Genomic DNA, 17412 nt, shown 5'->3' on the forward strand with positions numbered 1-17412 from the left:
CCGCTCCGCGGCGCCGTAGCCGCCGCTGCGGGCGGGAAGCGCGAACGGGCCGCGGCGGGGTTCAGGTACGGCGGGCAGGCCCGGCGGGGCGGGGACCCGGCCCCGGAGCCGAACGGAACCGAACCGGCACCGAACCGGCACCGAACCGAACCGGGGCCTCCCCCGCGGGCGGCTGCTGAGCGGGGCCGGGGCGCGCGGGGCCGGTGTTTCCCGGGGCAGCCCCGGGCAGACTGCGATCCATCAAGAGCCCTTCCAAGTGGGATTTGCTGCGATTTCAGGGTGTGAGGAGCCAAGAGCAGCACCGGCTTCCTTAGCCCTTTCTCCCGGGGACATTAAAGTGAGAGATTATGGCAAATGGGTTAGATCTGCCAGGCTACGCAAGGAATTGTTTCAATTAATATCTTCTTGCAATGAGTGCAGCTCATATTGTAACTATGCTATATGCATATTATATTATTTCATTTTATCTATTGTAACTACAATTTGTGTTCCAATTCAGACATTTGACAGGTTGATATCCACTGATATCCCTTCCGACTGCAGAATCAGAGTCTGTTTTAAATTAATTTCTGTAGAATCCTATGGTGCATGGAAATGCATGTTACAGTGTCTAAACCCTTCTGCCATGCCTAAGGTATCCCTCCAAAATACAGATAATTTGTACTTATACTGCTGGCTAAGAAAGCAGGATGGAAATAGACACAGGCTTGCCCATACCTCAAATATCCTGCCAATTTCAAAGGTAAATTATTTTTCATTTCACAATAACCAAGTGTCAGCTTGGAGCTAAACAGAGCCTAAGAGCCTTAGGATTTTCATCCCAGCTTAATTAGTGTGTCATTTTAATGGGGTGTTGCTGCCACAAGGGACAGATCTCCCACCAGAGTTCTGATCTTTTGTTTCCAGCCCAGATTAATTCCTTGCCTGGTAATTGCTTTGGGAAACCTGCTGGTTTTCTGCTCACACCTGGACAGGCTGCTTTCCCCTGCAAGTGCCAGACCATCACTCTTGGGTTAAAAACTCTGCTGTCTTTGCCTTGCAAGGACTGAAGTGACTTGTACATAAATGATGTGGTGATAAATCAATCTTGACAGGCTTTTAGCATGGAGTGCCCATGTAAATAATTTATTATATTTGAGTAATATTCCTGCCTGGTCTCCAGAAAAAGCTCTTTCCTTTTACTCTGCCTGCATGGATGTGAGATTCCTTGAAAAGCAAATTGTTCACTTTTGGTTTTGTTACTGTGTTACTCTTTCATACCTGGAAAAAAAAACTAGTATGACAGTTGTTTCTAGGTAATTCACACACAGCACTGCTATTAAAGAAAATGTTTGGAGGCACAACCAGCAAAATTTGAAAAATATGCAGGCTAAAACACAACAGCACATGCTAAACTAAGCTGGATTTGTAATTATTGGGAAAGCAGACCCCCAAACAACTTCCATTGATGTTCAGTGGGCTTGTGGCAGCTGTCTAAAAGGAAACAGACAGTGAGTAAGGAGGTGAGTTTCTCATCCTTCGTTACAAAAATGCAGGAATTGACCAGGTATTCTTTGTTTCAAATGTGAAGTGTATCCAAAAATTCTTAAACAGAAACACACCCCCTCTGTGTTAAAGCAGCCTTTGCATAACAGGTAAATCAACTTATAACACAGTCTGGGGCTCCCAGAGGAAAGAAAACTCCACAGAAATATAAAACTTGTAAAGGTTTTTGGATGTTTTCTTAGAGTACAAACCTTGGGTTAAGTACGTGGCATTATCTTTAGTGCTTCCCAAATCACTTACTGCTGCCTGTGCAACTGTTTGCTCTTGCTGGGCTCAGTGGAATTGCATTCATGGAAAGAATGTTGCAGATTTTCACTCAGCAGACCAAAGCCTCTCTGGGAAGGAAGCTTAGCAGACAGAGAGAGTGAGGATGAATGAAAAGGAAAAAAAAAAAAAGGATGTTCACAGCCTGTGCTGAAGTCCTGCCTTAGCCTGTGGGATGCTGTGGTGAATTCCTTCGTGTTCTCTAGCTGAGCACTGCCTGAACTGGAAAGCACAAAGCATGGAATGCCAACTATTCTGAAGTGATGCAGAGCTGCCTCCTTCCACCTCACACGTGAGGAGAACTGGAAGCTGGCACTCCTACACAGGATCAGAGCACAGGGCATGGCTCAAAGCCCTGGTTTGGCAAGGCAGAGTGGAACTGATAGGAGAAGACATGATTTAGGAGCACAATAAATTTGTGGGGAGTAATGGACAGTGGGATAGAAAGTGTGGGAGGATGTTAGAAAATTAGAAGTTCTATCCACACAGTCATGGCAGATGAGGTATTGCTGCCACAGCCCCACAGTGATGTACTTGATCTACACAAGTAGATATACTTGAACAGATTAAATTCAGGATTATCTCTTCTGGAAGACTGATTTATTTCCTGCACAGGAATTTGTGTACACACACCTTTTTCTCAGCAGTGGTCAATTTCACCACCATGCAAAAAAACAACTACTTGTAGAGTGCTGTTGGAAAGCAGTATTTCATCTCCAATTTCCCCAAACAGAGACTGGGTGGTTTTTTTTCTGATTATGGACCTAATGCCAATTCAAATTTTGAAAGACAAGATCAAAATATGGTAATAGTAAAAGCTGTTAAGTTTCTTTACCTGTTCTAGTTAGTCAAGGCAATGTTTTGGAGCACAGTGCAGCACCTCAGAGTCCACACAAGATTATTCTCAGTGACAAGCAAACTTCCTGAAAACATTACCAGCCAAACTCAAAAGAATTCCCTGTAAATAATAAACAATGGTCCCATTGCCACAGAGATAGTAAATTATAATTCCTAGGTGCCTTTAAACTGATAAACTGCTTGCATCATCCTGCATATTCAAACTTTAATTTTTAGTCTTTCTTCTTTAAAAATAGGGCATTTTTTGACACTGTTAATGAGTCAGGCAGCTTCATCCCACAGCCCTGGCCCCAGAGGGTGTCCAAGGCTCTTGGGCACTCCAGTCAATAATTTAGTATCTACTTCAGCATTAATGTTTGATGTGAGTTAAAACGTGGGGAGAGGGCAGGGCAGTGGGGAAACAATATTCCAGTGAGGAGTGGAAGCCCCTTGCCTTCCCTGCCTTGGCACCAAGGGAGATTTATAGCTCCATTTGCAAAAATAACTTCTCTCTCTTCCCAGCTCCTACTCTAATGATTTATATCAAAGTTCTGTCGTTCTGAAATGCTCAGACAATTGCTTTGAGACACTGGGCTTGGCTGTGCTGCTCTTCCCCAACTGCAAATCCCCCACATTGCTCTGAGGGAGGGTTGGGTTAAACAAGGCTCACAGCTGAAGCTGCAGGTAAAGCCTGAAACTGAACTGGCATCCTGTGTCTCCTTCACACATCATTTGAATAATAACCACTGACAACTAAATTTACACTGATAATGGTGCACACCAGATAAAAGCTTGAAGAACTTTAACTAAAAACAGTATTAAGCAATTTTGCCTCAAAATGCCACCCACCTCCTTTGCATAAATTGGTCATGGTGTTTGTAGGCAAGTGACATTTTGGTCATTGTTTCTTCCCAAGGGCTCACAGTGATTAAGATCTGACTGAGGCAGCTTGGGGGTGTGAGTGGAGGCAACAGTATTGTTCAAATTTAAATTTTCTTGGCCACACACCCTATTTGTGTCTAATTGTCTCCGTCCCCTTGCAGTGAACTCTTTGCTGAGCAGAGGAAATAGCCTGCTTAAATCACAAGTGTTTCTCCTGGTAATGTTGCTTTCCATTTGCTCTTTTCCAAAGCCAAATGTATTTACAAATTGCTGCTAACTTCTGACTGAAATGCATTCAAGTGTATGAACACTGTACAATTACACAAGTTTGGGACCAAAGAGGAGTAATTCTAGCCAACCACAATTAAGGAGAATTTTAGCTGCACTTGGCATAATTGCCAATGCTCACACTTGCCAAGGAAACAACTGGTATCCTTTTTCTGAAAATTGTTTGCCAAGTCCTCTGTAAACTTTGGATTTCTTGTTTAGGGACTGGAAAAACAACTTATTTCAAAAAGTGCCACACCTGGAATGCATTAGCAAAGCAGAGTGCTGACTGACTGGCAAATCATGCTCTCTGCTGAGGATTTTAGGCTTTTTCACACTGTTCTGACATCTCCAGCTCTCTTGTACATCTGATTTTGCCTTGTATTTGTATTTCCTGCAACAGTCTGAGTGAGTGGCCATACAGAGCTGCCAAGTGTTGGGTTCTGGCTTGGAAAAGGGTGCCATCTGCTGAATTGCTGGTACCAGTTCTTACAGTTCTGCCAAGCTCTGTGGTTCTCAGCTCTGCACTGTTTGTGTGGTACCATATAGCACCAGGCAGGGGGATTACAGTCAAAACAGCAATCTGAAATAAAACTGACAAGTCAGGGCATAGCTGAGTCAAGTTTTAGAAAGTTGTCCCTATTTTTTATCAAAGTATTAATGGATATTGAAAGAGGTCCAGGAAGACAGTGCTAAAGAATCAGAAAGAGGGAATTATTTTCTTTTTCCTTCCCTGCCATGGTCCAGTGCCTTCATATTTACTTAAAAGCAAAAAAAAAACCAAAAAAACAAACAAACAAACAAAAAAAACCCACAAAACCAACCACATTTATAATTTTTACCAATGTGATATTTGGAATTAGCTTTCTGCCATGTCTTCATATGCACTGCCAGTTCTGTTCTCTTCAGTCCCTCTATTTTCTCTCTTCTCTAGGGATGCCTGAGAGCCAGGGGAAGGACAGTGAGAGCAGCAGCAGCTGCTCCAACACTTTGGACCCAGTGGCTTCCTTTGGACAGGTCAGTTCCTTTTGCTCCAAAGGGAAATGCAAGCTGCATGCTCACACTACTGGAAATCTGCTCTGCATTTTCATTCCTTTTAAACTTGGGTACAGTAAGGCTGCAATCCTGCTACACCCTATTGTACTTCACATTTTTTCTCTGCAATAGTCTGGACATACCTTGAGTTATAATCAATTACTCTGGATTCTTCTCAAAAGCTTTTTAAACCTTAAAAGTGGGTCTCATTTTATTCTCTGTTATTCCCAGATGGCCTGAGTCATGCTTACACATATTCTCAGTACTGGGTCAGAAAAGCCAACTACTTTTAGCTATTAAAAATATTTTTTGAAAGTTGTAAAATAATTTGAATAAACAAAACTGTATCTGGACTGAAAACAGCTTTTGGTGATGAAATCTCTTCTCCATGATGGGCATTTCTACATAGTTCTTGAATGTGGCACAAGCTTGTGCATTCTCCCTTTTTCCTTATGCTTTTTCATTACAGGCTTGCATTCTAGATCAGAAAAATATCAAGTTTTTACTCTTAAGATTAAATAGAACCAAATACAAATGAGAGCAGTTTGTCAGGAGTTGGAATTTTTATGTCACACAAACAGACCAGAAGATTCTTGGTTCTGCTGAACTATTAGGGCAGCCAGTACATGCATACACAATATTTATGATCAGGCTGCAACAGCACAAGCTTTTTATTTCTCAAATCCTTAAAGATACATTTAGGCTTTGCTACATTTTGTTAATTGGATTTCTACTAGACAAACCTACACTTATAACACTTGAGGCTTCCCATGATGCTGGTATTCTCCAGTGATGGAGGCATCCAGAGAAATTGGATAATTGTTGGTCACAGAGATACTATGTTTAGAGCAGTGAAATAGAAATTTACATGTGTGTTTGTGGCTAGGATTATGAATGAAAAATAATTGCTGCAGCTGAGTAATTAATGCCTGTATCCATTAAGAGTAAGAGGAAAAAGAACAATCTAATGCACGTCCCTTGAGGTGTTTCCTTGCCTGTTCCATCCCAGTTCCAAGGAATGGCTGCTGCACAAGCAGCAGGACTGGGACAGGGCAGTGCTGTGGGAGGGGTGGAGCACAGAGTGAGACTGTGTTGCTGTTGTGTTGTTTCTGCCCAGTACCAGTACACGGCCAGCGAGCACCGAGCTATCCAGCACGCCCTGCGCCAGAGGCTGGGCCCCGACTACATCAGCAGCCGGCAGGCGGGAGGAGGCCAAAAGGTACCAACAAACACTATGTTTCAACTCTACTTTTCCCAGGAAAACTAGGGTGTAAATTGTTACAATATTCCTGTTTTTGTTGCAAGGTCATTTCCCATGCAAAGTGAGCATGCCAAGAGTTCTGGCTTTTATTGAGCCACAGATTTTCCTTTTGCACTTATAAAGATATTTCATTTTTCAGTGCTTCTACCTTTACAAATGAATATTTATCTACTTGTACAACACTGAGATGTTTTCCCTATTTTTTCCCAGAATTGGACTATATGAAACATTATACAAGTGGCTGCATTTACTGTCTTTAGTGCCCAGAAAGAGAATGCACCATCAGCCTTTTACTCACATTATCTGAACCCTGAACTTAGCTGGGTTTCCTCAGTGTAAGATGGGTATGTGTAATCTCTGTTAAAAATAAATGTGCAGAGATGTGTGCACAAGGCTGTGTATTTATATATAAATGTATTTATGTGTATGTGCTCTTCTTTTCAGGTCTGTTACATTGAGGGTCACAAGGTCATCAGTCTGGCCAATGAAATGTTTGGCTTCAATGGCTGGGCTCATTCAGTCACTCAGCAGAATGTTGGTAAGGACCTCTTGGGGGCAAAGAAGCCTTTGCTCCCTCTTGTTCCACTATGAAGGAAAATTCACTCAGATAAAGGCCAAGTTTCCATCTGAGAACACAATTGCAAACCCCAGCCTGTCCCTTACCCAGCCACCACCCCTGTCTGTCCCTCACACAGCATTTCTTACCTTGTCTGTCACTTGCACAGCCACGTGTCCCTTCCTCCTCACAGCTCAGCAGCACACTCAGGGTCTCAAGCTCCAACTGTGACTAGTGGCCAGCTACCCCACACTTTTCTAACACCCAAACTCACTGGGCAGCCACAGATGCTCCCACTCCTCAGTAATCAGTACAGCTGTAATTCATTGGGAGACATGGCCTTCTGCACTGTCCTTTCCAACTATCTTCCCACATTGCTGTTTTCATTTCAGACCTGCCACAGTCATTATTCTGAGTGGGTTTATGATTATTCTTAAGCTGGTCTAATCAAGTCTCTGATCTGTATGTGTACACTCAGTCAAGAGTAATTACAATTAAACTATTTAACACCCAGCAGTCCTGGGCCAACTTTAACACTTACCTGTAATTTTTAGACTCTAACCAGTTCATATTCTCACTTAATAGTCCCCTAATCTTTAGGAACTCATCTTCTTCTGCAGATTTCTCTTCTAGCTAATAGTACTAAAGTTTCTACAACAGAAAACTTTGGGAAAATTTTTCAACTATAACATGGTGTTCAGGTGATCTTAAAGCTTCATCCTCTTCCATATTGATAGCTGAAATAATACCTGCCAGAGGAGTGTTGTCCTTGTTTGCAGATCTGCTGTGCTTATGCTGAAGACTGGTTGTTGAAGTAGGTCAAAGCAGCAGCTTAAATTACCTTCTTCCTTCTGCCCCACCTTCAGAAATCTTTTCTTAACTCAGGCTGATAGATTCTAGAAATAGAACAACTTACTTCATTGCTTTCCATCTATTCCCACCACGGTTTTCTTCCCCCCTTTTCAGTCAAGAAAGGACTGACATCCTTCAAACTTCTACCTTTTTCAGATAATGCCATAACTATCATTCCTTAGAAATACAGGCATTCTGTCCATGATAAAACCTTGTGCAAATTATTTGCAAATTGCAGACTTCTACTAGATCATAGGAAAGAAATTACTTGATAGACAACAGTTTCTTTTCCACTATTGTTTTTATAAATTAACAGTTAAAATATCTCCCTCCAGACTTTGTTGACCTCAACAATGGCAGGTTCTACGTGGGTGTCTGTGCTTTTGTGAAAGTTCAGCTTAAGGTAGGTGGTTTGGTTTTTTTTGTTTTTTTTTTTTTGTTGGCTCTGACTGTAGCTGAGCAATTGCCTGAAGCTGTGAATCAAAGTCCTTGCATGGGTCAGAGCACAGTCCTCAGGTACTGCTCTGCATTAGGAGCCTGCTGGTGTCCTAAACATTGACCTTGCTGTGGAACAAACAGCCAAGAGCAAATAACCAGGCTTGGCAAAGCACAGCACCTGCATGTGTAAAATCCCCTTAAGCTGAAATTGTGCTGCAGGATGGGTCATACCATGAAGATGTGGGATATGGAGTCAGTGAAGGCCTGAAGTCTAAAGCCTTATCCTTAGAAAAGGCACGAAAGGAGGCAGTAACAGATGGACTGAAGAGAGCACTCAAGTAAGTGAGGATCAGCACTTGCACATTTTCAGAAGCTATGTGGGAAGGAAGGATTTTCAGTCACAGTGAGCCCTCTTGTTCCTCAGGTGCTTTGGGAATGCTCTTGGGAACTGCATCCTGGACAAGGACTACCTGCGAGCCGTGAACAAGCTTCCCCGGCAGGTGAGCACAGGGGCTGCAGAGCTCCCACTGCCCTGCCCTGCTCTTCCTCAGCTTACCAGGGTGCTGCCACTGCCTCTCACTCCTGAGGGCTCCTGAACAGCCTTCCTAACAAACAGCTCACACACACAGCAGTGTTCCTGAAGTGGCACTGCAGGATGCCCCAGCTGGGGGCAGGAGGCTTCTAGGCAGTGATGTGCCTTGTGGAGGAGGGAAAAGGAAGCCTTCTGCAACTGCTGATCCATAGACTTTGATAGCAAAGCTGCCTTCAAGCACAGTAGGACTTGCCAAACTCTGCTAGAGGCCTAGAGCTGCAAGGCAGTCCTGTCAAACACTAGGAACAGATCCAAAGGGACACCCTGCCAGGTAAAGATGGCCCAGGTGTCTGGTTTGCCAGGATCATGGACCATTAGAGGCACTGCCACAAACCTGTAAGGTGACACAGCCAAAACATCCCATCTTTAATAAACAGGAATGGTGTACCTTCCTCAGAACTCAGTAAAGGCTGGCCTTGCCCTTTAGCACAAGCAGGAAAATGGACTGGTGAAACAAACTCACTGAGCAGAGCCTTGTGAGAAGCTGTAAAATCCTGCATTGATCACCAACAGCTGCTCTCGTTTGCAGAGCAGTGTGGGGAGACCTCACCATCTGCCCTGCTGCACTGAACAATTAAACCAACACAAAGTCACAGCAACTCAATGATTAACTGGCTGAACTACTGGGTACTGAAACAGCATTTCAGGTTTCTAACTTCCTGTTTGACTTAGAGCAAATAAAACAGATTTTTAACCAGTGCTTATTTCATTAACTTGATGATGGCAATTTCTGAACCTTTTCTTTTTTCTCCTTTAGCAGGTACCCCCTGAGTTAGACTTGGTCAAAGCTAAAATACAGGACTATGAGCCTGAAATAGAGAAAGCAAGATACAGCAGCTCTGTGGAAAGGCAGAACACAGCAGGGAGACAGCACTGTGAGGTGACACCTGGCTGTAAGCCTGTCCAGACAGAGGCTGCTGTAGTGACAGCAGATCAGAAACAGCCCAATGCTCCCAGGTGAGCTGTTACAAATTTATTTTTTAAGCTGTATTAGAAGTTACTGGGCCTTTTAAAACATGCAGACAGCTCAATTCCAAAGATGCCATAAAGTACTGGTTCAGTAGATTTTCTTTACTGTTATTTCTTAATGATTTTTTTCTTGACAAAATGTGATTGCTGAGGTCCTGTTTAACTGTGTGTTTCTGTGGGGAGGACAGAAGCACAGACTCCCTGGCCATGGAGTGTGATGCCACTTACCAGAGGAAGCTGCGCCAGAAGCGGCTGCAGCAGCAGTTCCGGGAGCAGATGCAGAGAAAGCAGCAGGTGCCAGGAGTCACTCCCAGCAGCAAACAGGGTGAGAAGTGGCATTCCAAACTGGCACTTCCCATGAGAGCTGCTGGCAGGCACGGGTTACCCACAGCACAGGAGCCTGGCCAGCCTCATGTGCTGCTGTGCTGTGCCATCCACACACCTTTGAGGCCACAGGCAGGAGCATTCTCATACATTCCCCCTCTGTGTTCCAAAAGTGTCAGGAATGTCAGCTCTAAACCTGCATCCTTGAATCTGCAACTTTCCAGCCACCCTAAAGCAGCTGTTGCCAGCACCATCAACCTGCTGCATCCAAGCTGAGGCTGCAGCACCTGGCTGTGGTAGCAGTAGGCAAATACACATTGCCTGAGCTACTGATCCATTACCCTTGGCTCACAGGGAAGTCTGGGGCCATGTAGTAGCAAGAAATGGAGATGGACAGGCTGAAAACCACAGTGAAGTTGCACAGTTGCTTGTCAGATGTCATCAAGTACAGAATATTACTTCCCACATTCTGCTTCCAAGCCTTAGCTGTAGGAGAAAAAACGGGTACCTGGTGGAAGTGCTGGCTGTCATTTCAGACTCGTGCTCTGCTAGGAAGGAGCCAGAGGGTGTTTCTCTATTTCTGGTATTAACCTCTTGTCTTGCCTCCTGTAGCAACATCTGATCCTGCTGTGGAGCACAGCACTGCAGCAGAAGTGCAACAGGAGCTGGTGATAGAAGAGGAGTTCTTTGCAGGTCAGCCAAAGAGTGATGAGCAGTAAAGTGTTAAATCATTGGCACTTAAACTAGGTTAATTCAGAATACAGTAGAAGGGTGAAAGCTCTGAAGAACTGGAATAACACAAGTGTGTGATTCTGACCTTAACAACACGAACTTTGCCCGAGTGGCAGGGAGATGATCTCCATCACTATGGGGGGTTTCACACTTAGGTTCTTCAGCAGAGCTGTTACACCTATTGCTAAACCCTTTTCCTGAGGTGATACTGCACAACACAGAACTTGTGGGGAATTTGGGGTGTGCCTTTTCTCAATATAACCATGGATCTTTGGGTCACACACCGTGGTGCCTGCACACTGCTGAAGTCCAGAGCACAAGAGGCAGGGGCCTGCTGCACACTGACATAAGAGATGCTTCAGAGTTTAGGAAAAGAATGTGCTGGTCTTGGAGCTACTGCCACTCCTGTAGCACAGTACTGTGTCATGGATCCCCTTCTCCTTCCCTCCAGATGATCCTGAACTTTGGGACATCCCCTTGGAGAGCATGGGTGCCAAAGCAGCAGAGCCCTCCTCAGCTGCACAGCGGGCACCCAGGACACCCCGTGGCCAGCAGCAGATGGGCTCTCTCAGGAGGACACCCCACAGGGGGAGCCAGCACAGAGCTGCTGCCAGGCTGGCACAGCTGCAGCCCCCTGCTGCAGCCCCCAGCACCAGCTGTGCCCCCCAGCACGCCCCAGGTAGGTGCTGCCACAAGGGATGAGCTCTGTCTTCACAGGGGCTCTTGGGAGATTGCCAAAGTCCAGGGGGAAAACCGTCCCTTTCTTTTGAACCTGGCTGCAGATGCTGGGACAGTGGTCTTGGAAAACTGCTTTTTCCCATCCTGCTGTCCTATCAAGGAAGAGTTAGAAAAATAATTGAGGAACACATTTAGAGGCAGAAAAAAAATGTCCAATCCTCACTTTCTCCCTGTGTGGCAGGATGCAGCCCACTCAGGAGAAGTCAGAGCTTGAAGAAAAGGAAGCTGGAACCTGCATGAGGCACCCTGTGGGATCTGTGCCTCTGTCATGGATTACATCACAAGGCTGCAGCTGGCTTTCCAAATTGTGTCACATGGACTCTGCTGTACATTATGGTGAAGCAACAGAGCAGAGTTTCACACAATCAGCAAGAACTTCATGTACTCTTAGGTTGTTACCTATTTCAGATGCCTTTTTTTACGACCATGCTGTTATTTGTGCTCTGCATCACGAGACTTATGCCACATTACGAGTGGATATTATCTGTAAATTGTAACAGAATGGATTGTTGAAAATGAGATGTAATTCATGGCTTCTCTCTCCCTCAGTGCTGCATTCCAGCACAGAGGGGAGAGATTTTTAGTAGAATGGGGAGCAGGGGGGTTGTGGCCAGGGGACAGAAGGGACAAGCTGTGTCTGAGGTGCAGCCCTGCCCTTTGCCCCGTGTCTGCAGGGGCAGAGCCCCTCGCTCCTGAGTTGTTCCCGTTCCCATTCCCCAGCCTGTGCCCCAGGGCAGGAGCGTGCCAATCCTTTGGAACATGAATGGGAGCCGCACTGATGTTTTTAAATAAGTTCCAACCCCTTTCGATACAGAAATAAACACGAATTTGAAAAACAGACCCCGCTGGGAGCTGTTGGTGCCTCTCTGCCCTGCAGCCATTCCACCTCCCTCCCTGCTGAAGGGGCAGCTCTGGGATGGGCAAAGCCAAAAGCTGCTCGGTCCAAAGGAAGGATTTGTAGGCAGTATTGAAGAATACTCCGTGCGGGAAAGGGCGGGGTTCTGGGCTGGCGGTGCTGCTCCCTGCGGCAGGAGCGGGGCCACCAGGAGGCCATGGGGGAAAAAAGAGTGATGCCACATCTGGAAGTTAGAGGAAAACCAGGAAAATTTACACAAACCAACCCTGACATCAATTTCAGGTCTCACATGGGATCTTACTCCCATGGTTTGCCTCACTGCTCTAACTGTAAAGACATTTGGAATATTCAGCATTTATTCATCTTCCTCCTACTGTGTCTTCATCACTTAATCAGTACTTTTCCCTTAAAAGATCCTTTGCTATCCAGGACAAAGAACAGGGATTGACTTCAGTATGGAAAGACAGGACAAGCCGTAATTGACAGCAATAAATCAATTATTACATCTAGAAAACAGTTCCACATTTCCCCGTACTCGTTTCTGGCCAATTCAGTGCTGCTTTCAAACATTCCACATGTTTGAGTCATGCCCTCGCTGTTGAAACCATATACCTGCTAGGAAGGGAGCCTGCAGACCTTCCCAATTACCGAATTCAAACTGCCCCAAACCTTCACAATGAAAAAAATTCCAAAGTCTGAAACAGGAATGTAACGGCCTCAGCTTCCTTGGCTCTGGAAACAACGCAAATATTGCTGTGCCTCCCCTAATAAAGTCACTGCCACGAGCCTCTCGGGATTGGTCCCTTTGAAAAGGGCAGGAAAACTTACACTGGGAGCTTTTTTTTCCCTTGGAGGCTTGCGCAGCATGACTCATAAGAGAAGCTGTGCTTAAAATGGAAAGAAATGCCGCAGCAATTAGTGTTTAGAAATACCACATTCCTGCAAGTCTGCAGTTGGGAATGACGCTGGGAAGTTGTTCACTCTTGACCATTCCAGTTGCAATCCAAGGACTGAATTCCTGTGTTTAAGGTGGCTGAGGAGTCCCTTGTCCCAGCCCCTGCTGAATCCATCCCTCAGTGCTGCAAGCAAGCCCAGGACCCGCCAGGACACTCCCTCCCTCCCCCTCTGCTTCCACCAGCTGTGGAAAACACAACTAACTACAGCCAGGGAAGCCCAAAGTTTCAATTAATTTTATTTTTTTTATTTTTATTTTTACAGTGTACATTGTTAAATAATGTAAAGAAAACGCTTGTAATTCAGAAACAGATTTTATGTGGAAAAAGATACTCAAAGTGTAATATTAAACAAAATAATTTAACAGTTCAGTAGCATTAGTTTATTCCTCTAGACTTCAGTTATTCATCCACAGGAGGAGAGGGAGGGAGAAAAAAAAAAAAAATCAATGGTAAATAAAACCAATTCTTGCATAACATTAAGTGAAAAAACGACCTCAAACTTATTAGATCAAATTTAAATAACCATGTGCTGCATCCAGCTGACCAGCTCCTCTGCCACGAGTATTGCCCTTGTCTCATTACTGCCTCAGCTCTGTCCCTGCTCCCCTGCATCCATCCATCCTTCCATCCTTCCAGGGATTCCTGCCTGGCTCAGCCCAGGCTCCTGCTCCCCCTGGGCCTGCCCTGCTGCCACAACTGCTGCACAACGAGGGACAGGAGCACAAAGCATCTTGCTTCTTTGTGAAAATGGAAGAGTGGGAACATCTGCAGACACAACAACTCCCTGTTAAGGCCCCAGCAGGGAACAGGCTCTGAGATTAAAACAAACTTGGACAAGACACCCCTGTGATGCACCAGCCTCCAGGATGCTGGTGAGCTGCTCCCAAGCACCAGGAAAGCTGCACCCTCATCCTTCACAGCTTTTTGCAGCACTACACAAATACTGGCTGGTATTATTTTGACTTTGAAGAGGAAACCAGTATTTCTTAAATAGGAAAAGGGAGAATGACCAAAGCAGAAGATACAGTACAGGTACTAAGAGGTGACAAGTGACAGACAGTGACAGTCCTGGTACCAGCTTGAAATTTGTTAAGAGTGAACAAAATTGTAAATCCTCCAAGACAGACAGAGGAAACTTTTTGATGCCGGCTGTTTCAAGTACATCCATTGCCGGCAATGGACGTTGCACCAGGACAGTCTGTTCCTGGCTTAAATGAATTTTACCAAAAAAAAAAAAAAAAAAAAAAAAAAAGGTAAGAAAAGCAATCCCAGCAGACAAGCCCATGCCAACGAGCAATGGCACCTCTCCCTCAAGCCACATCCTGACCAAACATCTTTACAACTTTGCAGGTGGAGTCAATCTGCATCTCAAGTCGGGCCTTTCCCCAAGATACACGTTCTCCCCTCCTCTCTCCCTTCCTGACCCAGCCCTCCTGCCTCCAGAGCCAATATTGGTTAAGTCTTGTTTTAGCTTCACCTGCATCCCTCTGTCCCAGCCCACCTGGCCCCTGTCCCCACACCTTCAGCTCTGCCCTCCTGCACGAGTTTCCCCACACACAGAACGGCTCCGACCGCCGGGCACCACGCCCTGCCCTCACCTGCCCTCTGCCCACCTGGGCTCTGCTGGGAAGACGACGCTAAACTGCAGAAGCAAGAGAAGTCCAAGGCACTAAAATATCCAGCAAGCATACTGGGAGAACAGACAAGTATTCAAGTACATTAATTTATACAATTTTACATTCACATTTATTTATCTAATACAATGAAAATACAAAGGAAAAAGTTAAAGTGTCTCCAATAAGTATAAGGATATAGCTAGCTTTTTTTCCCGTTTTTGTCTTTTTAACTTTTTTAACCCTCTATATTCCACTCATTTTTAAACTACTGTTGTCCAACAACATTTATATATCACAGTGTTTCCACATCAAAACTGATGGTAAGTACATGTCCGCAGGGAACTTTTAAAATTTTTTTTTAACAATTTAAATTGCTCTAATGCTGCAGTCAAAGCTGTTAATATCTTGCTTAAAGCAGTAATGACCTATCAAGCATGGGCTGCACCACAAGTCCATTCGTGTGCCCCATCATTTCAGAGCCAGATACGATTGACTGGGGAGAGGGAGAGGAGGGGGATCTGGACAGCTTTTTCCTGGTCTTGGTTCTCCAGGAGGAGGCGAGAAGCGTGCTAAAGCCTCATGCTAGGGTTCAGCTCTCCCACCAGGAAAATTGTATGAGCTGACCCCACGGCTTCTCCTCACAGCTCTCATTGCAAGAGCAGCCCCCTCAGTGGAAAGCACTGTCCCATCACAAGGATGCTCATCATCCTCCTCCCCCTTCCGAGTGTGTGGGGAAACTCCCGCTACAGAGTTGACAGCAATGGTAGGAAAAGAGAAATTCATTCCCAGTCTGGCAAGCTACCAGTTCATTGCAGCACTAGTATTGATAGAGGCCCATCTCCCTCCCCACGTCCTGTCCCCAGGCGCAGCCAGCAGCGGCTCCGAGCGTGGCTAAGTGGTCCGCAGGTTGGAGCCTGGAGGGTTGCTGACAGACTTTTGCAAGTTGCTGATGTTGAAGCTTTGCAAAGAGGTGGCCCCCACGGGCTGGAACTGGCCGAGCTGTGGCTGTGCTGGCCCCCCTGGGCCGCTCCAGGGCGGGGGGAAGGAGGCTGCTGGGTAACCGTACTGCTGCGGGGGGCACATGGCCTTGCTGAAGGGACCTAAAGAGGTAGCTGATGCTGCAGGGATGGGCGTAGCACCCAGGGAAGATGCCATCGAGATGCACAGCTGGCCTGGGGCCGAGAATTTTCTTGCCATTCCAGGGCCCTGAAAGGTAATCCAACCATGGAGACAAGTTACACAACTGCACTTTAAAAACCACCAGCCCACAACCCTCTCCCGGTGGGTATTTCCAATGGCCCTCCCCTTTAGTTTACATCCTCCACACAAAGAGCCAGCTAGCAGCATTCCAGAGCTGCTGCCCAGCTGTGTTTGGAACCCCAGGGAGACAGGATGACGCCCACAGCTTCCCACCACAAGCCCCCAGAGGTCACCCCTCACCTCGTAGCTGCTGTGCCCTTTGCCAACTTTCTTGCCAGACAGGTTCATGGCGTCGCGGGCCCAGTTGTCCACCAGCTTGTGCAGGTCGTCGGTGAAGGTGCCCTTGCGGCTGGAGCCCATGGCCGTGGGCTGGCTCTGGGGGGCCTGGCTGTTCACTGCAGCCCCCACTGTGTTGGTGCTGCTGGTCCCTACAAACACAAACACAGCCATCAGCACCTGCCTCGGCGCTGAGCTCCGGCCAGTGCACTGAGCAACTGTGGTAATGGCACACCGAGAGTTAAAATGCCATGCAGATTAATTCTGAGCTTCAATTCCAGGACACACTCAAGTGGGAACTGCAAGGCTTCCTACAGGCATTTTCTCAGATTCAGAGTGTTTCACTTTGCAAAAAGTCATCCTAAAGGGGGAGTGGTAGCAGCCTGCAAGTCTTTGCAGAAGAAAAAGGACATTGGATTTGAGCACTGAGTGACAGTACAGGCACATGGCTCTCATCCTACACCTTTCAATCAGCAGCAACCACTACTGGCACAGGTCAAATCCACCTTGGAGGACAATGCTGGATGCTGAGTAAGGAGCAGTAAAATCAGCATCACCAGCTGCTCTGTAGCAAGTTATCTCCGCTTTGTGAAGAGAAAAACTCACCCAATTTACAAAAACAAAAAAACAAATCCAAAAAATCAAAAAACAAACAAAAAAAAAGCCCCAGTCAGAAGCAGCGACTGTTGTTTCCAATAGCTGCCATACTTATGTTCTTGAGGATAAACAGATGGGACTGTCTTCATCCACCAAACAGTCAGGATCAGCAGGGAAAGTCTGCACTGCATTAAATTTTGCTTTTTGCCTCTGAAAGCATTTTTTGCTGTTATGTTCAGATGTCCTAAGTCAGAAGAATAAGCATTTGAGATGCAAACAACTAAAACAGCTTAAAGAAGGCAGAAGTGAGAGTATTCCTCAGACAAGCTCTGACAGGTTTCTCTTTTCACTGCAAGAACACAAAACCCCTTGACATAAATGCCAGGTTTCAGTTCTGCTAGAAAGCTTGTTGAGTATTATATCCTGTGGGGGGGTAAATCAACCTAGAAGCTTTGTTTTGTATAGCCTTCCTATGCCCCTCATGTTTATAAACAGGAAACTGCACTCCAACCTAGGGTTTTAAAAGGCTGACCTCATAACATGAAGCAAAGAAATCTTAATGATTTCCTAGGATCCTAAATTCCCAGCAGTATTGCCAAGTATCCTCAGTTACAGACAT

General features: G+C 45.7%; 2 protein-coding genes across 13 annotated transcripts in view; one reads left to right on the plus strand and one right to left on the minus strand.

Annotated features, from left to right (window-relative positions):
• Positions 1–33: 33 nt before the first annotated feature.
• On the plus strand, positions 34–12122 carry RAD52 (RAD52 homolog, DNA repair protein). Of its 4 annotated transcripts, none has more exons than XM_079303749.1 (12): positions 35–65; positions 4730–4812; positions 5948–6049; positions 6536–6629; positions 7835–7902; positions 8157–8275; positions 8362–8437; positions 9290–9486; positions 9687–9823; positions 10435–10515; positions 11006–11233; positions 11474–12122. In XM_079303749.1, exons 2-12 carry the CDS (start codon positions 4732–4734, stop codon positions 11530–11532), a joined length of 1242 nt encoding a protein of 413 aa, XP_079159875.1. In that variant the 5' UTR covers positions 35–65; positions 4730–4731; the 3' UTR covers positions 11533–12122. The 4 variants fall into 4 exon arrangements, with proteins under 4 accessions (XP_079159877.1, XP_079159875.1, XP_079159874.1 ...); XM_079303748.1 differs by having other exon boundaries at positions 38–65; positions 9287–9486; positions 11474–11667; XM_079303751.1 differs by lacking the exons at positions 8157–8275; positions 8362–8437 and having other exon boundaries at positions 34–65; positions 9287–9486; positions 11474–11667.
• Positions 12123–14827: 2705 nt separating this feature from the next.
• The window catches only part of WNK1 (WNK lysine deficient protein kinase 1), a 93102-nt gene continuing 90517 nt past the window's right edge, over positions 14828–17412 (minus strand). For 7 of the 9 annotated variants that reach the window (XM_079303760.1, XM_079303755.1, XM_079303757.1 and 4 more), the window contains 2 exons: positions 16161–16348; positions 15329–15926 (listed from right to left, as the gene is read on the minus strand). In XM_079303760.1, coding sequence (XP_079159886.1) covers positions 15612–15926; positions 16161–16348 — 503 coding nt within the window. In that variant the 3' untranslated portion in view covers positions 15329–15611. Of the gene's footprint in view, positions 15927–16160; positions 16349–17412 lie in introns of all 9 variants that reach the window. The other 2 variants (XM_079303759.1, XM_079303758.1) reach the window with 1 other exon arrangement.

This window comes from Erithacus rubecula (assembly GCF_903797595.1).
Source record: "Erithacus rubecula genome assembly, chromosome: 4".
In the NCBI taxonomy this organism is placed as follows: domain Eukaryota; kingdom Metazoa; phylum Chordata; class Aves; order Passeriformes; family Muscicapidae; genus Erithacus; species Erithacus rubecula.

Coding starts and splice junctions, on each gene's coding strand:
- RAD52 (XM_079303748.1), top strand. CDS start 4,732: ATGCCTGAGAGCCAGGGGAAGGACAGTGAGAGCAGCAGCAGCTGCTCC. Junction 9,487..9,686: donor AAACAGCCCAATGCTCCCAG/GTGAGCTGTTAC, acceptor TGGGGAGGACAG/AAGCACAGACTCCCTGGCCA. Junction 11,234..11,473: donor TGCCCCCCAGCACGCCCCAG/GTAGGTGCTGCC, acceptor CCTGTGTGGCAG/GATGCAGCCCACTCAGGAGA.